At 51.3% G+C, this 18,924-nt stretch overlaps 1 protein-coding gene across 2 annotated transcripts in view; it reads right to left on the reverse strand.

Annotated features, from left to right (window-relative positions):
• Nucleotides 1-1,105: 1,105 nt before the first annotated feature.
• Mlph (melanophilin) overlaps nucleotides 1,106-18,924 on the reverse strand; it is a 36,075-nt gene continuing 18,256 nt past the window's right edge. For both annotated transcript variants that reach the window (XM_021234181.2, XM_021234180.2), the window contains exons 8-15: nucleotides 16,644-16,727; nucleotides 14,871-15,026; nucleotides 14,507-14,662; nucleotides 12,441-12,533; nucleotides 10,851-10,937; nucleotides 9,450-9,501; nucleotides 7,450-7,550; nucleotides 1,106-4,289 (exon numbers count right to left, since the gene is read on the reverse strand). In XM_021234181.2, the coding sequence (XP_021089840.1) occupies nucleotides 4,263-4,289; nucleotides 7,450-7,550; nucleotides 9,450-9,501; nucleotides 10,851-10,937; nucleotides 12,441-12,533; nucleotides 14,507-14,662; nucleotides 14,871-15,026; nucleotides 16,644-16,727 (756 nt within the window). In that variant the 3' untranslated portion in view covers nucleotides 1,106-4,262. The remainder of the gene's footprint in view (nucleotides 4,290-7,449; nucleotides 7,551-9,449; nucleotides 9,502-10,850; nucleotides 10,938-12,440; nucleotides 12,534-14,506; nucleotides 14,663-14,870; nucleotides 15,027-16,643; nucleotides 16,728-18,924) is intronic.

An 18,924-nucleotide genomic window follows, 5' to 3' on the forward strand; every position in this document is an offset into this window, starting at 1 on the left:
CCAGTAACCCCGACAGAGAATAGCCTTGCGGAGGAGCTGGCGGACACAGCAACACCCACCCTTCTAGAACTGCTGAGCTACTCACCTGCTGTCCCCTGAGTGTGGCGACAAGGCTGCCCGGGTGTGAGGTGAGGCCTGCCTGGCTGCTCACCTTTTATAAGCCAACAAGGAGGCAACGGACACCCCCGGGCCCCTCCTTGAGATGGCGTCTTTGCGTATAGCCCGCAGTCCCCAACTGCGACTCCTCCCTCATCAAGACACTGCGTCTTTCCTTTCTTTTTACCTTAAAAAAAAAAAAAACCTCTCATTCTCATCAGCGGTGTGATTTGTTCCTTCCTGAATTATATAATTTCATTTGGGCCAAGTGGCTTTAAAACACATTAACCTCCCCTCTTCATGCTCGCCTTTGGGCAGACTCCACACTTACGTATCTACCCGTCCTCTCAATGGGAGGCGGCCATCAAACTCAAATATGCCGTGTTCTGAATGTTCTTCTCTTTTCCTGCCTCACCTGAGCCGAGACTTCCTGGAATGGTGGCCAGGAAGGCCCCTCACACCCAGGTGGGTGCCTCCTACACTGGCTGTCCCCTCAGCTAGCTTATGAACACAGGGGTCTTTAGACACATTTCATCTATTCCATTCTGAGTCTATGACTTAGAACATGCCAAGTTCATTTTATTTTATTTTCTTATGAAACAAAGAGAAGCCTGGTGTTGTGGTATACAACTGTAATCCCAGCACTCAGGAAAGTGAAGCAGGAGGATGGGTCTGAGTTCAAGACCAGCCTGTCCCGATAAAACAAAACAAAAAACTGAAAACAAAACAGAGAAGGCTACTTCTGTGATAAAGAAAGTTTAAAGGTGGCATGCGGCAGGGTTCTATCTGTAATCTCAGCGCTGAGGTAGACAGAGCCTGGACGGAAGAGCCTCAAAGCTCATTGGCCAGTCAGCTTAGCCAAACTGAAAATGTCCAGGTTCTGTGACTCAAAAAAAGAAAAAAAAGAAAGAAAGAAAGTGGAGAGATGCTTGAGGAAGACACCTGGCTTTGATCTCTGGCCCCCACAGAAATGTGTACACACCCCACCCCCACACATACAAAACAAACCTTCTAAAAAGCAAGTTTATTTTGCGGTAAAGGCAATTTACAAGCAATGAGAAAGAAAATTAGCGCACTTCAAAATAGAGAAAAGAGCCCAGATATGTGAACAGGCCAGTGTTTTCACTTCGGATGTTGCCTTCTGGTGAGTTCCCTGTTCACAGGTGCGGAGCCTCGTTTTTCTTACCATCACAGCCTGGAGTTGTTAAAATACCTGTGGGTATATGCTGCCGCAAATGATCCTCTAAGATTCTGTCCTTTAACTTGGACCCGTCACCACCACGTCAAGAGTTACAGATTACATGAACTATCAATAGAACATTCTTGAAGGAACTATGCATGAGAAGAGACAAAGCAGTAGATTCCCTGGGATCATCATTTCCCGGCCACCACCAGACTTGTAGGAAAAGCTTCAGGCTGCCACTTCACCCTTCGGGGGCTTACTCGATCCAACATCCGTGTTCTCCAGGCATGGCTGCCTCTTCCTTGGAGTCGGGCTCTGGCTGGTGAACTCCTTGGGAGATCTGGTAGGAGGTGGGTATGGTAAGGAGCTCCAGGAGGAGGATGGCATAGACTGAAGATTAGGGTCACAGGGAGCGTTAAATGTTTGCTTGGTGCTTTGGGTCCATCTGTGGATAGCTCAGGCATTAGCAATGGTGATAGCCAGGCCTCCTACCTTGGTGAGAACAGTCATGGTGGGGTATGTGGGTCTTGTGGGAGATTTCCCTGGATGTGTGCTTAGTTCTAGGACCCAAGGGGACTGCTGTGACACCTTGGGAATGGGAATGAGTGTCCTGAACATCTTTGTGGGTCTGGGTCTCTCTCTCTCTCTCCTCTCTCTCTCTCTCTCTCTCTCTCTCTCTCTCTCTCTCTCTCTCTCTCTCTCTCTCTCTCTCTCTCTCTCTCGTGTGTCTAGGATCATGGGTCCTTTTTAGCAAAGTAGCTTTATCAAAGTTATCAAAGTGTAGCAGGGACACGTTGTCCCTTTGAGGTTCCAAATGGGAGTCAACAGGCAGGGCGGTCTCAGCCCAGTCTCCTCCTCACCCCACACTTGATGGTGCCAGGCAAAGGGTCTGCAGAATTGAGGGGTGCTTTGGGTGCCTGGAGATGTTCTAAAGGCAGGTGGCAAAGTGCAGGTAAGGTATGGCCTGTGTTCTTGCAGGGCCTCACAGAACCCCAGCTGCAGGCCTGGCCTGGGTACCTCAGAGCTGGAGTGGGTTGCATGGAGGGTTTGACCCCAGAGAGGTGTCAGGGAGCTTTCCCCACATCTTATTAATGGGCCATGGATCCTGGGACAGGAGAACCAAGCAAGGACTCTTGAACCAGCTTTGGGCACAGCAGAGGGAGTTCTCGCCCGACACAGGCCTGCTCTAGGTGGCCAACACGGAGGGTGTGCGTGGCCCTAAGTGACTGTCCCATATGGTCTGGGATGGTGAGCTGTGGCTGCCAGACTGGGGTAATCACAGAGCTGTAGCCAAAGAGACCATGGGACATCAGCTAGAATTCTGAAAAGTTACAGACAAAATGCAGAGCAGAGGTGCGGGGAGAGGCTGTGAGGGTGTGCCCCAGCCTCCTACTCCCCGAACCTGGACCGCTTGTGCCCTTGGGTTGCAGGAGAAAACTCTGTGCCTTTCCCCACGGTTGCACATGGATTTCTGCTCCTTGCCGTAAGCCCGCCCATTTGAGCAGGACTCCCTGGCCAGCGCCCCACCTCCTGGTCTTCCTCTGGCTTTCATCAGAGCCATGCGGACCCCAGTGCTTGGGGAACACTGCAGAGTTTTGAGGTCTCTGAACTCTGTATCTGCCCAGTTCACACCCATCTGGAGCATCATCAGGAAAGAGGGTCTTTGCAAGTGCATTGACTGCTGTGGCCATCTTCGGTAAAGGCCGCCCTGCATGCAGCAAACGGTGTCCTGACAAGAGGACAGCCGTTCAGAATCGTACAAGGCACGGGGACATGAAGATGAGGCTGGGGACTGAAGTCAAGGTGTCCTGGGATGGCTTCAGTCCCAGGAGGAGGAAGAGACACTTGCACCTTAGAACTGCAAATTCCATGGACACCTTGATTGGACTTTTGTCCTCTGAAACTCAGGAGGGCTCATTTCCTGTGGCCGTGGCTGGCTTATTTTGCAGTCCTTTGCTAGAAGGACGCAGGAAGCAAATGTGAGACTCCTGAGATGTCTCTGAGGCAGTGAGAAGTTTCTTCCTGAAGTCCATTCTCAGGGTACACTAGGATGTTTGTGGTTTTGGCCTGTGTGTTCTCTGGACTTCTGGAACATGACACAAGCCGATGGGGAAGAGGTAGCCCTGGCAGTAGGAGACTGCCTCCCACAGTGATGGGAAGGCTGTGAAGAGCAGACTATGCAGCCATGAGCAAGACTGTCGTCTCTGATGCACTTGGCTTTGGAAAACCTGAACTCTTGATAAATCCCAAAGCCGTCATTTATGTGAGCTAGAAGCCTGTGTTTAAAGCATGTGGTGTCTAGGAAAGTGAGATCTCTATGTAGTGTACCCCAAAAGCCTGTGTTAGAGACTTGGCCTCAGTGTGGCACTGCGGTTGGTGGTTACGGTGGTGGAAACTCTGGGGTGGGGTTGGACAGTCAGCGTTATGGCTCCTGTCTGTGACCCACAAGGAAACTTGAAGAACAAGGTCTATGAGGTGGGTGAGGAATCTAGCCCTCCTTGTTCACTGTCTGTAATGCGCACTCTCCCATCATCCCACAGACGCTCTTGTATCTGCCCCTCTCCCTCCCTCGCAGTCAGGAGTGTGAACAAGCCCAGGGCCTCCACTGGACCATCTCTTTCCACTACGTCTGTGAACGTGGCCCAACAAAGCCAAGAGATGGGTTAAGGGATCATAGAGAAAGGGTATCTGGGTGTTCCCCGGATAGAGAGCATCGTCTTGAGAGGAAAAAATCACATCCTTTTGTATCTCCCGGGTCAGAGGCTGGCAGGCGCCTTGGCTCTGGTCAGTGGCCTGTTGACAGCCGGAAGTCTGAGAAACTGACATCTCAAAGGTGGATCCACACAGGAAGTTCCTATTTTTCACCGGGATGGCGACTACGAGTAGTCGAGAGAAGGAGCACAGAGCCCATGGGGATGCGAGGCCATGTGGCGGGGTCAGGCGGGTGCTCTGTGGTACTCTTCTGTGCCATGAGCCTTCTCTTTCAGGGCTGCTGGGCCATCACAGGTTTCTGCAGAGCACAAACACACATTCATTTAGGTGTGCACATGGGTTCATGTGCAAAGTGTACATGCAGATGTAAAAATATACTCACAATTATGTGACAGATACAGATGTAACAGAGAAACATACACATATGCAGGTGTTCACACAGGGGCAGATATAGACACAGACTTAGATTATGTATGTACACATGCATGCACACATGTTGGCATGCACAGATATACATAGCAGAACATGCACATAGATATATCTGTGTGTATTCAGAGAGACATGTGCTGTACACACAGACACACACACACACACAGGGATGTATACTGACGCCCATGTGAGCATGCACAGAACACATGCCAGCATGTACATGGCACATGGGTACAGAGATAGACATAGACATAGGTGTATATGAGGAAAAACACATGTAGGTGTGAATACTTATAGACTCAATCTCAGGCATTCGAATGTACACACTGTACACAGGTACACAGGCAAGCCCCTGGTTCTGTGTGTTCATATGTGTACACACTACTCAGTTGCTTGTGTTTGCATTGCACTAGCGTTGGCTGCTTTTGTGTGTGTGTTCTGAGACAGGGTCTCTTGACACAGCCCTGGATGTCCTGGAACTCATTATGTATAGATCAGGCTGGCCTTGAGCTCACAGAGATCCACCTGCCTCTGCCTCCAAGTGCTGGGATTAAAGGAGTGCACCTCCATGCCTGGCTTCCTTGTTTTTTTTTGTTTTTGTTGTTTTGTTTTGCTTAACTTCTCTGTATCTCTGTTTTCCTATCCACTGTGTCCGTTTGAAAACCCAGAGCTTTCAAAGGCAGGGAGCTCCATTTGAAAGCCTACAGATGGTTAGGATTTAATTGGCAGGCATGCCTTTTGTTGTCCTCAGTTCTCCTTGAGGGATGACCACCTCCAGCTATAAGGCTCAGGCAGACCCATTACTGGCCTCAGTGTGGAGTATAGGGCATCCCCGCCCTAACACTCGCTGCCATGGGCATGCAGACTCCAGCAAAGGCCAGTTCCAACTTCACGAATGTCTTTCTCTTTCTGCGTCTCTACCTTGTGACACTCTGACCTTTACACATGGAGTTCATGACCATGAGAGGTCATGGTTAGTGTGAGCCCCCCAGTAGAGCCTATACACTGAGAGGACGGATTGGGGTACTGACTTCATTCTGTCTCCTGGGGAAGATGAGTTACAGGGTGTGGTGGGTTCCATCTCTTTCTGGAGCCTGGGCACAAGCTTGCCTGGCAGTGGCCTCTGCTCACTATGGTTTCTGCCCCAGGCTGCAGCTCTGCCAGAGATGAAGAAGGGAATTAATAGATGTCCTGGATTATCTTACTCAGTCCCATTCTGTACATGAGTTCACAGAACACAGGGGACAGTGTGAGCAGAGATTCCCAGGACACAGAGATAGTCTCTTCTGGAAAGGGCTCAGGAAAGCACCTACTTAGTGACAGAAGGGCTAGCTGTGTGCTTGAGGGATACACCCCTCCCGTTGTGTGAGGCCTACGTAAGCTTGATTAGTATTGGTGCTGGGTGTAGAATTCAGTTAAGACTTGCTTGATGAGCACACATTAAATTCTAAGTGACAGTAAAGAGCTGAATGGTACATGGAGACTTGTCCTTGGAGGAGATTCCATGATACAGAGCGACAGTGTTGTCATGAACTATGAACATGACTTATGACCTGTGCAGAAGGCTGTTGTGGGGGCCACATGCAGAGGACAATGGCTTGTGCCACTCTGATGTTGTGTAATGAAATACCTTTCCCTAGCTGTTAATATTTAGTCTAGATAGTAAGTAGATTCGGAAATACATTTTGAAAAAATACTTAGACCATTCCAAGAGAACCACTGCTTTCTCTGTGACATGGGTGACCAACTCCAGATCTTGTGCATGCTGAACAGACACCCTGCCACTTGCAGCCCAAGGCAACTTTTAAAGAAAACGGTAAATTTGTAGCTCAGTCTTCTTGGCCAAAGCTTGAAGAATTAGCCAGGAAGGTCTCTTCTCACCCTTGAAACTAGAAGTAAGCTGAAATGAATATTGGGCTGTGTTGGTAAAATGGGGGTAGGGAGAGGTGAGGGACAAGGATTGGCATAGCTTGGATGTAGTGTGTCCCTTGAGGTTCATATATTGGAGATTTGGTACTGGTGTGGTACTGGACCTTGATGGGTGGGGCTTAGCAGGAGCTCTGTAGGTCATTGGGGACCTTGGGAAGGATTAAAGACATTCTCTTGGGGTCCAGTGCATTCTCACTAAAGCATGGGGGTAGGGAGATGACTCAGTGGTTAAGAGTGCTTCCTGCTCTTCCAGAGGACTCCAGTTTGACTCTCAGCACCCACATCCTGGAGGCTCACAACCCCAGCTCCAGGAGATCCAATGGCCTTTCTGCTGGTGCCCACATACATGGCACATGCTGGCACATACTCACACAGACACTTTTTAAAGTCTGCTTCTGGCCCCTGTGACTCCTGAATGGTTCTCACTCTCCTGTCTGGTGAAACCATCTCTCCTCACTGATGTTCCCACCATTACGAGCCTCTGCTAAGAGGTGATGCGGGCATTATGTCCTTGAACTCTGCAGAACCCCGAGTCAGGTAAGCCTGTTTTCTCTGAAAGTAGCCTGCCTGTCTAATGTCTCATTGCAGTAATGAACATTGGACTAAAACAAGGTGTGTTTAGGCCCTGATTAAGGGCACTTGTCACCATCACCATGAGTATCTCCACTAAAACGGCCACAATCTTGTTGTCTGACAGGTCGCAGTGTCACGTCTGAGCGGAGCCACTGGGCATGCTCCTGGTCCAGGCAGAGGCCTAGGCAGTTCAGTTGTCCTTGTGCCCAGTGCTTATGTTGATGAACTGAAGGCCTCAGGGGTCAAATGAAGGTCTTCAGGGTCCACCCTCTGGCCCTGCCTGGCCTGAGGGCTCCCTGGAGAGCAGCCTTGTAGCTTCTGGATTGGCCCCTTTCCAGACCTGAGCCTGCCCCCTGTGCTTAGTGACTCGGCCATTCTCTCCTTACTGTACCCAGGGCACTTTAAATAAATGTTTTCTGTTCTCCCTTTGCAGATTGATGGTTACACCCGCCTCCCACCAATCTTTCACTCTCGACTTGGAATAAAAACATAAAGCTGACAGGTCACACGAGGAGAGGAGACATTACCGCGAAGATGTGTCTGGCTGTTCCTCTCCTCCCGTTAGGGTTCCTCTGTGTCAGTGAGCCACGGTACACTGATTTCCGGTCAAAAGAACCACCGTCTATGCCTTTGGGAAAATAGAGGGGAGGACTTAATCATCCAAAGGATCCAAATGAGTTCTTATCTACCTCAGACACTGGACAGCACCATCGACCTGGACATGCGCTCTGTTGAGAAGCTTCACCCTCACCCTGTGACACACTTTGCAAGGAGTACTCAGTGGTTGTGTGATTTCCATCCAGAATGCTTCTGCCTCTTTTAAGAGGCAGGCTTGCCAAGAAAGGAGGCAGGGCTAGTAGGAAAGGGGTGGGGCCAGTGGCCAGGAGGCAGGGCCAAAGCTTCCAGGTCTCTGCCTGGAGCTGTGTCCCTTTTCTCTGTGGCCCTGGAAGAATAACAGGGACTTAGGACACTTGGGTCAGGGGCACATGTGTCTTCTACTATGTCATTTTGTGACAGGACAAGGGACCTGAGAGGTGCTGGGACACCGATCCTCAGAGTAGAACTCTTTTAGGCCTGTGACTGCAGAGTTGAGGGCCTTGGCCTCCAGCCTTGACCAACGGCTTGTGTTTAGGTGAGGGGGTGGATGAAAACCTACACCTGCAGGGCTCAGGTGGGAGTCTCTTGACTTAGGGACGTGGGGTTGACTGATAGTACTCCAGAGTCCTGATGATCTCTCTAGACCCATAGTCAATGATGTGCTACACATCGGACTGTGCCTCCCCTCCCCTCCCTTCCTCTTCTCTTTCCTCCAGTCTCCTTCCTTCTCCTCCCCTTCCCTTTCTTTTCTTTCCTTCTCTTTCCTTCCCCCTTCTCTCTTTCCTCCCTTTCTCCCTCCCTCCCTCCTCCCTGCTTTCCTCTCTCCTTCCATTTGTTTTTTGAGAGCTGACTTATAGACACACAGCTGCGATATTATTCCATTCCCAGGAGGGTGCATTCTAAACGTACATTCCGTCTCTGGAATGTACAGCACCGAGTGGAGGATTCAGTTGGCTCTGGAGCCCTATGGATTGAGCCCTGAAGACCTGCCATGGTGCTATGCTGGCCCTGGAAGCCCAGTGATGAGCCACCTTGGCCACAAGCTAGCACTGAGATGGTTAGAAAAGAATAGGAAAGGGACACTCGGCCTGCAATGGCCTGGCAGGGGGATGCTCTGGCTTTGGGCTGAGTGTGAGCAGCCTCTTGGCGGGACTTGAAACCAGTCACAAAGAGGACTTGGGGCACCCCCCCCCCCCCCCCCGTCTTCTTGCTGCACACACTTCTGTGTTTGGAGGTTGGCAGCAGCTGCCCTTTAAGATTAAACCATGGCACTCCAGAAGTCCCCAGATTTCAACAGTAGCTCCTTATTTTAAGTTAACCCTGACTCTGAGGGCCTGGGGTACCAGCAATGATCTTCAGGGGAACCGGATGTGTGCTGGGATCTCCGTGGATGCAAAGAGGATTCTCTTTCTGGCTCTGCTTCCCACCTGACAGGAGGAAAGGACCCTCCTTCGCCATACACTCCCACCAGTGTGCTACCCGAGCGCATGGGGGAGGCACAGACTCGACTCTCTGAATCCGCAAGCCAGAATAAATCATCATCCCTTTGAGTTTCTCAGCAAGAATGTTCACAGTGATAGAAGTAACTGGGGCACTTCCGTGTGCCCAGGACAAAGCTGATGTCGCCATCACAGGGAGACTTCAGGGTCTTCTAACTGCCTCATGGTCCCTGCTTTCTGCAGGGACCGCTTATACTGAAACCATGGAAACGCTAGTACTACCAGCATTGCTTGCACTAGCTCAAAGCCACCCAGGACACCACACGTGGCCCTGGGGTGGCACAGGGGCCTTTTTGGGTGTTCTGCAGAGACAGGGCCCAGGGTGGGTCCCATAGGCTGGGGAGGAGTGTGCAGAGCCTGGCTGGCTGCCCTCCTCCCCTGAGCTCATTTCTCAGTAACAACCAAGCAGGGAGTGGAGCAGTGGCTCTTACCTTGACTGCTGGGAGAATTCTTCCCCCTCAGGAGATAGGACACGGCCGCCGCCTAGGAGGAAGAGAACATCCCTGGGCATTCCTGAAGTGTAATTCGAACTCATTTTGGGCTTTTAAAAATTCTGGTTTTAGTTACCAAGTTCACCTGTTTTCTGTTCTCTGACAAATACTCAGACTCTTAATATGGGACTAATGCATACTATCTTTAAATTATGCACCATTGCCTGTGTGGAAGAGCAGCCAGGCACTGCCTGCTTTGGGTGGCGGGTTGGAAAGGGTAGGGACCTGGGTTCGAATCACAGTGCTGTTGCTTACTGCGGTATGCTAGAACTCATCCTCCGTGAACACCACTCTCTTCCTTTGTAACACATCAACTCACAACCGTGGATTGTGCTCCCAGTGGCTGTTGCTCCCCCTCCCTTCTTTCCACGTGACCACCTCTCTACGATACGCTAAGACATTCGTTTTCTGTCTGACCTTTTCAGGAGTGGAGGCAGCAGACAGCCAGCCCACTTGCCGCAGAAACATTCCCCACTGTCTGGGAAGCTCCAGTGTGTCTGGACCCAGGGCCCAGCTATGACCCCACACATTTGGCCTTGGCCAGGCACCCACCTCCCTGAGTGGGGCTCATGTGCCACTATCACAGGGTGTCACCGTCCACCCAACCAGGTTCTGTAAGGCAGGAAAAGACTGGACAGAAACCAACAGCACTCGGAACTGACAAGCTGACAAGTGGCTGGACTTGCCCTACGACACTCAGTGGGTACCTGGGCCAGGGTAAGCAGGACCTGGAGCAGGCTTGGAGACAGCACCCCAATCGTGTTCCTAATATCCCCTAGACACATGGAACTTTCTCCTCTCAGGCATCTCCTTCACCCACACCCCAGCAGAGTATCTCCCCTGTGCTGTTCTTATCCTTGGACCGTTTTCCCATACAGTGGCTCCCATGTGTTTTCACTCCCAACAACCGGCAACCGTGCCTCTCAGACACAGGACAGGGCACAGGTTGCCATGCCAGTGCTGGGTGGCAGAAGTGTTCAGAAACACATGTGGCTCTAGAAAGACCCTTGCCCAAGACTGATAACTACAGAGGGATAAAAGCTCCAGCCCCTGAGTAGGATAAGTGGGGTGTCGTGACATCCTTGTCCCCAGAGATGCTTAAAGAACTGAGCCAGGGAACCTAGGTGTGCTTGATGGGAGCCCCTCCCACCCATGCCCCCACCTCTGCATCTTGCTGGGATCTCTGGGATTTCCCCATTAGGTGCTATCCTAGTCTCCCACCACACCCCTGCCAGTCTGAGGACCCTCCAGGCATTGCTGAGCTGTTGGGTCACTCTCCACACGCTCCCCTGCACTTGTTCCTCTGAGGGAGTTGCCTTGGAAGGCGGTGGTGGAGAGTACCTCGGGCACCTTGGCTTGGTCCTTGGGGTCTGCAGAGGGGTCCTTTGGGATCCTGTCAAGTTTCTCGGTAACCCGGGGAAGAAAGATCTGGAGGCCGAGGAAGAAATATGTGTTATCATCTTGTACCATGTCACCCAGCGCGGGAGTCAAGCAAGGCCGGCACAGTGCAGGGCAGTGGTCCCTGTAGATAGCGGTGAAGCATGCTGGGACAGAGCACGACGCTACGCCCCACCCTGTTACCACCTGGGGCTCTAGACGATGTTGAGGAATATTTGTTACATTTGTCCATGCTGCATTTGTAAGTCTGTAAAGATGTGTTTCATTTGCCTTAGTTGAATAAAATTAACCTGTGCCCAAAGAGGTGGGGTAAGCAGCTGGTTGACAGGAAGTAGCAGGGAGGGGCTTAGCATGGTTGTTCTAGTTGGCACCTGGTATGGAAGGGAGTGGCTTCTGGGATGATGGCAAAGAGAGAACATTGCTACTCTAACTGTCTGAGCTCTCAGGTTTTCACCCTAGCCTTTGAATCTTCAGTTTTATTAGAATGATAGAGATTTAGTTAGAACTACCTTTAATGGCAGCATAGGGCTATTGTCTGGGGGAACAGAATTCCCCCTAGGCCATGGCTGGGTGCCAGTAGTTTGAAGCTGTGATGAAGGGAAAATTACAAAGCGAGGCTGTGGACTGAGCAAATTAAATACACTTCCCAGTTAGCTTTCTATTTTAGATACCAACAGGCAGTTTCCTGCCATAGTATGGACTTGCGGTCCCATGGGGGATAGATACTTACGTAGGAAAGCCACTTGTTTGTTTATTTGTTTGTTTGTTTATCTGAAACGCCACATTGGCTGGTAAGCATTTCATCACTAACCTTCCCTAGGGGCACTGCAGGTCATTCTTTGTTTTTCTACCCTGATAGCCCCAGCATGGCGCTCTCTCTATCTGAAACCCGTGATTGGGCTTGGGGAAGGGTGCTCGGTTCTCCCATCTCCAACTGGCAATTTAATGAAGTCCTCTGTCACCAGATGAGGCTTGACCACCCACAGGCTGGGATCGCCCTTAGGGAGCTTTGTGTGACCGTGCTGCCCCTACATGTGGGACCGAGAGAAAAACCTCGGGTGCCGCTCCTCAGATGCTATCCACCAGTATTCTTATTTTTTTGGAGGTAGGGTCTTTTACGCCCCAGGCTTGGGCGTCTGACCAGTGAGTCCCAGGGTCTTCTGGTCTATGTTCCCAGCCCTGGGATTACAAGTGTGCACCAGCACCACCATGCCTGGTTCCCTCTCCTGAGTTCTGGGGACTGAACTCAGGCCATCATGCTTGTGTGTCAGGCACTTTGTGGGTCTCCCATCTTCCCAGACTATAAGGAGGTTTTTGAGTTTTTTGTTTGTTTTCAGTTTCAAAGTAATGAATGATTACAAAACTCCTATATGGGTCCAGCTCACCAACTGGCTGTGGGAAACATGATTGGCAGCATCAAAAAAATTAGGGCTTTTACTCCTGGGTTACCCAGAGGCCCTCGTGGGGCACTGTAGGCTACTGAGGAAGTCCCGGGGACACGGACTTGGTGCTCCACACTTCCGCCCGACTCACTGGGATGTTTGACTTTCTCCGGGGTTTTCCTGAGGGTTTCACTGTGAGTCCTGCTGCCCTCAGAGCTGCAATCCTGGACTCGATGTCTGAGACCTAGAAAAGGGAGGTAGACAGACAGATGTCACTCAGCGTCCAATCTCAGATCATAGAGGTCAGAGGCACAACTATAACCTTGCCCTGGGGTCTTTCTCTCTTCCTCCCCGGTTCTAAGAGTCTTGAAGGATGTCTCAGGGTGCTGTGCCGTTTCTGGAGGCACATCTGGAAGGCTGTGAACATCTGGAAGTATGGTGTGTGTACTGGGGTGGGGGAGTGGGGGTGGCGTGGATCAGAGTGGACTAATCTGACTTGAGTAATCCTGACCTGGCCACGCCCTTCTGCTGCCACCAGAGCCATCCCTGCTGTGTCCTGAGTAATCCTGACCTGGCCACGCCCTTCTGCTGCCACCAGAGCCATCCCTGCTGTGTCCTGAGTAATCCTGACCTGGCCACGCCCTTCTGCTGCCACCAGAGCCATCCCTGCTGTGTCCTGAGTAATCCTGACCTGGCCACGCCCTTCTGCTGCCACCAGAGCCATCCCTGCTGTGTCCTGAGTAATCCTGACCTGGCCACGCCCTTCAGCCGCCACCAGAGACACCCCTGCCGAGTTTCTCATCTCTTTGGTTACCCTCCCACAGAAGCCAGAGGAAGCATTCTAGATGCAGAAACCAAGTTAGCTGCCTCCTCCTGCATTTCTTTATAGCGTGGAGTTAGGAACTGAACTCATGCTGAGCGTGGGCTGCACCACTGACTCACACCACCAGTCACTCCCCTCAGTTTACCTCTGTGGTCCCCAGGGCTCTCCTCCATCCACCATCCTCTGGAACGCTACTCCCAACTTCCCCATCACTGTGTTTGGGTCTTGGGATTTCACAGCCGGTCCATGAGCTTACTAAGCTTGACACCACCCCAGCACGGTCGCTCATTCTGCTCTCTCAGCCTGGACTCTGATCCCCTAGAGCAGCAGTGGCTCCCAACCTTCCTAATGCTGTGACCTTTTAATACGGTCCCTCATGCTGCGTTAACCCCCAACCATAAAATTCATTGCTACTTCACAACTGTAATTTTGCTACTGTTATGAATCATAGTGCAAGTATCTGATATGCAGGAGATCGGATATGTGACCCCCCCCCCAAGGGGTTGTGACCCATTGGCTGAGAACCACTGCCCTCAAACTTCTGCGCTGGAATCTCTTCAGTGTCCCTCCCGCCACCTTCTCTAAGCATGCCTCCCTGGGCACTCTGGGACAAACCTCCATATTGTCCTCGGAGCTATTTCATGATGTAATGATTCTGTTTGTTTTCACTTTTCCCTTCTGTGTCTCCTCCCACAAAGACTCTCAGCTCCCCGGGGGCAGGACCTTGGGCTCAGGTCTTCACAGCTGTCCCTTTTGTGACCCCACTCATGTCAGCCATGTTTTAGAAGGGGACCCTTGAAGAGAAGGCCTGGGTCTGCCTGGCCCCTTGGACGTGGGAGGTGCTGGCTCGCACCTCCTTTCATTGGGCACTGGTGACCACTTGCTGCTGAGGGTAGGGACACTGCCTGTTCCCATAGCCTGGGTGCAGACCTCTTTTCTATACTGTCTCCAGGAGGAGGACACTGCAGTCCCAAACTGTACCTGGGAAGCCTGTACATGCTGGCTTGGCCTGGACCTGTGCACTGTTGATGAATCTCTCCCCGGACCCTAGCTCTGCAGTCACTGCTCAGCCCAGGGAAGTCCTCTACCAAGTCCAGTTGTGAGCCCGGCTGTCCTAACCTCAGCCTGTGTCTAGGCTCTGCTCATAGGATGGGAGATAGTGACAGCATGTACCTTTTCATGGCTGACACATTGCTTGCCTGCACTCCCAGGTTGAGCAGCGAGTGGAGAAATGGAAAGAACCCCCCAAACTTGCACTCTGCCCATTCCTGGCTGCCAGGGAGGCCTCTGCGAGCCCTTAGGTAGGCTGTTGGATTCCCAGAGCTTTGACTGGGTCCCATCACCAGGACATTGTTATCTGTGGGGGAATTCTGTCCAGGGGGGTGTGAGGTTACCTCACTTTCAGACTGCTGAACTTCAGAGGCTGTCATGGCCACTCTGTCCTCCATCTCTGACAGTGCCTCATCTGTGCTCATTGTAGTCCGTGTAGGGTTCCCAGGCCCCTGAGGGCTCCTTCCCTGTGTCTCCATGTGCCCTGTGTCTGTGCACACCTAGGGACAAGAAGGGTGACGGTGGTCATCCATGAGGCAGAGGACTGCCTCACTGCTGAGTTCCCATGGCTGGTCTCCAATCTCGTAACCTGTGTGCTCTTATCAAGCCCCCCAAAGCCTGTAGCTAGTTAGCTGCCCTCCATGATAGGTTGGATGGCTACCTGGGACTGTCCCTGCCCTTTTCCTGGGAATGTAAGTGAGACCTTACCTCTGGGGACATGGCATGGAGAGTGCCACCTGACTTGGTCTCGTCCTCTGATGAGGTGCCAGGATCACTGATGTTGCTGGTCAGCTCTTCTAGTCTCCTCCTGAGAGCCTCCTCCTCCGTGTCGTCTGCACTGGGGTATGATTCCACAGCTGGATCCTGATGGGGCCGGGTGGGGCGGGGGCTCAGAGGCAGCTTGGAGAGGTGGACCAGCCTGAGAAGACTCCAGTACCCATTCCTGTTTAAGACCCACCCTTTGCCCCGCTTCCTCATCCCCCCAGATGCCCACCTGGGTAAAATGGGCATGCAAAACGTTTTGTCTCACCATTTTAAGGCACACAGCTTTGATTTTCATCATGCACCCAGCACCGCCCTTCCCCACGGAACTCTCCCCTCTCCCTATACTGAGACTCCATCCCATGACACACTCACTCCCATTCTTCTTCCTGTCCTAGGCATCCCTAATTCCTTTCTTCCTGAATCTGACCTTGTTGGACTCCTCGGCTGAACAGCACCACGTGGTCTGCTCTCGGGAGCAGCTCATTGCACTTAGCCTAAGTTCTCTGAGCTGACCCATGTTGTCAGGAGGAAGAACACATTGTAAGGATGACCCATCAGACCGCAGGGTTTGGACAAGACACTGAGCTTTCTTTGGGGGAAGTGCTCCTAAGTGGAGGACACCTCCTCCCTCCACTGCTCTCCCCCCCCAGCCCTTCCATTCACTGTCAGTTCTGATCCTATGTTCATGTATCCAAACTACAGCCCTGAGCATTTGGCTGGGGCTCGCAGGGCTGAGGGCAAGGCTCTCTGGTTCACCACACTCTCCCTTTGCCAGACTGGGGTGTGTCACAATGGTGTTATCTCAGCACTGTCTAGAGAGTCTGAGTTCCCATAGGGTTCTGGGGTCTATCCTGGACTCCCACAGCAACAAGGATCCTCGTATTTTCCAGTTATTGTGAATTCAGGGACAAAGTGAGGGTACCACTCCATATCTTCATGTAACTTTTGCAGCAGGGACTAACTCCCTCAGGCCAACATCAAGTCGCTGACACAAGAAAGAGAAGGTGACAGTGTGTGGTGACTCTGTGGCATCATCCTTCATAGGTGAGTCCTCTTGAGTTCAGACCAAAGGAGGCAGCCTGCACAGGTCCTATCTCTTTGTCTTAGATGATATTTTAAGGACCCAGAATATCTATTTGCTCCAGCTGGTAAAAAAAAAAATAGTCCAAGAAAGCCCACGTGAGTGCCTCAGTCTGGCTTTGGACACCAGACAGTGACCATTTCTTTGCTGCTTGAAGCTACTCTCCAACATGATGTACTTCAGCCACAGGTCCTGTGAGTGGCATTGTGATTTCAGTGAAGTTGGATCATTGGCAAGAATGATGTCACCACGGCCAGAGGGATGCTGCACATTTATCCTGGTCTGTCCTCGACTTAGGGATGGGGAAGAGGTGTGAGAGTCATGAGTTTCTTTAGTGAGGTAGTGCCAGCTGGGGATGGTGGTCCAGCTTCAGCACCCATGGTGTCTACATCTGGATGAAGATTCATCTCACAGCAGTTTATGTGATACCTACCCATTGTGTATCACCTTGTTATTGGCCATGGATGGCTTCATGTGGGTGAGCTATGTAGGACACCTAATATATCCATCCTTCGAGTACTGTAAACCAACCAGCTGCAAGATCTCTGAGACACTTCCCCTGAGTTATAGCTGGGACTTTAACCTTCCTTAACGGAGGGTTGTGTGGGCTGATCTGCTATAGCCCAGGGTGTTACCTGGGCTGAGGGTGGCAGTACCGCATTCTCCAGGTGGACCAGCAGGTTCTCCACAGCTGACATGCGCTTGTTCAACTCCAAGATCTGCAGCAGAGGGAGAGGAGCAGCGGTCTGGTTATAGTGGAGGACCTCAATGCAACTCACACCAGCACAGATTCTTCCTCCTGAAGTCCCATGTCCGGCTGTGACGTGACCCTGGAGGTTAACTGTGAAACCAGGCCTTTCTGACACCAGGGGCACTGGAACCCAGAAAGGGGGTGAATGGGATGGGATGACCCTGTAGGAGAGATGAGAAACCCAACCGGATACCAAGGCAGCTGAGAGAGGTGACCGTGTCTGTCACTGGGCAGCTCCTGCCACTCTCCTGGCTGGTCATCACAGGAAGAGGTGCATTAAGTTGGACATGGTGACCAAAGCCATTAGGTAGCAAGAGTCCTGGGTCACTTGTGACCCCAAGCACAGCTTCCTAATTCTTTGAATCACCAGACTCTTGAGTCAGCTAGTCTATTAGCTCCCAGACAGAGCCCGGAAAATCAATTCCTCTTTGCTTTGCGTCCTTGCAGGCGGCCTCTCTGTCCCGCATTATCTCATTTTCCGCTCGCCTGGCCTTATGAGAGGGAAATGACACGCACAGGGGTGGGGAGCTGCCATTGTTGGTGGGTAATTAGCACAGCACGGAGGACTTGGAGTGGAGGAAGACTGCTCGCTGGAAATGTCAACACAAGTGTCTGTGAGTTCTCTGCACATGCTTGCCCTCGGTGGCCAGCCATCGACTGAGGGTTCATGTGGCCTGGCCCATTTGGTGCTGGTTATGGTGACCAGGATCAAGATGCTCAGTAGGTTGCTCAGCACATGGCCTTTGTCTGCTGGCCCAGGAGGCACAGGTGGGGACTTGGAAAGAGGAAAAGCCATTCAGCGTCAGTACTGTCATTGTGAAGGCCACATGGAGTGAATAAGAAAGGACGCCGCTAAGGAGGCTGGGAAACTGGGGCTTAAGAGGAAGTCAGAGCCTGGGAGGGGCCTGCAAAATAACAGATTGGGCAGTTGGCTCAGAGGGCTCAATGTGACTTTCTGGGGGGGGCCCTGTGGAGAAGTGGGGACCACCAGGTCAGTGAGACACACAAGGAACACAGCCAACTCCATCTTCTGATGAGAGCCACTGGTAACTTTGCAGACAAGCTCTCAACACAGAGGGTCTCATGAGGGACCATGGTTTCTATTTTGCCACAATGGAGGCCATCACAGGAGGAGGAGGAGGAGGAAGAGGAGGAGGAGGAAGAAGAGGAGGAGGAAGAAGAAGATGAGGAAGAGGAGGAAGAGGAAGAGGAGGAGCATTTTCCCTGTGGAAAATAAAAGACCTGTGTGCAGCAGGGACACTGTAACCCAGCACTTGAGAGTTTGAGGCAGGAGGATGGCAAACTTAAGACCAGCATGAGCTATAAAGAGAGTGCCTGTCTCACAATTCCAAGGGTTGAGACTGTGTGTGACTCAGTGGTAGGGAGCTCACATAGCATGCTTGGGGTCCTGGGTTCAATCTGGATTCCTCCCAGCCTCTCATGTCAGAATTCCCTCCACTAACCATTTCCGGTGTGTGTACCTTCATAGCAGGTTAAATAAGACCTGTTCAGGTTCAGAACAGGCATAGCCCTTTTGAAATGCAAGCATCACCATCTCCTGAAGGAAGCAGCAGGCTGAGAGGGATCTAACCCTTGCTTGAACATGGAAATCTATCTCTTGTCTTAAAGACTGGGGACACAAGTCTCTGTCTAAATTAACACAGATTATATGACTGTCTCTTGGGGCCTCTGCTTTCAATTTGGTGACCATATGATAAAAATTAATTGTAATTCTGTGTTTTCACAGAAGAGCCAGGTGGTAACTATATTTTAAATTTCTTCTTAGAGATGGATTCTGGATATGCAGCCTAGGCTGGTTTTGAACTTGAAATCCTTCAATGCCTGTCTCACAAGTCATATGATTAGCTACCATGCATGACACTTTACTCTTCCTTCCTTCTCTCCTTCCTTCCTTCCTTCCTTCCTTCCTTCCTTCCTTCCTTCCTTCCTTCTTTCCTTCCTTCCTTCCTTTCTTCCTTCCATTGTTTGTTTCTTTCTTTTAACATTTTGAGGAGCTGAAATACTTAGTCAGCTGTATGTTATACAAATCGACTCCAATAAAGCATATACATTGACAAAGCTCTATGACACAGACAATTTCATGTCAAAAAGTCCTGAAAGCATCAACTTCTCTAAAGTGACTTGGTGTGAAAGAGGAAAAAAAT

The sequence above is a fragment of the Mesocricetus auratus genome, unplaced genomic scaffold (assembly GCF_017639785.1).
Source record: "Mesocricetus auratus isolate SY011 unplaced genomic scaffold, BCM_Maur_2.0 Super-Scaffold_100010, whole genome shotgun sequence".
In the NCBI taxonomy this organism is placed as follows: Eukaryota; Metazoa; Chordata; class Mammalia; order Rodentia; family Cricetidae; genus Mesocricetus; species Mesocricetus auratus.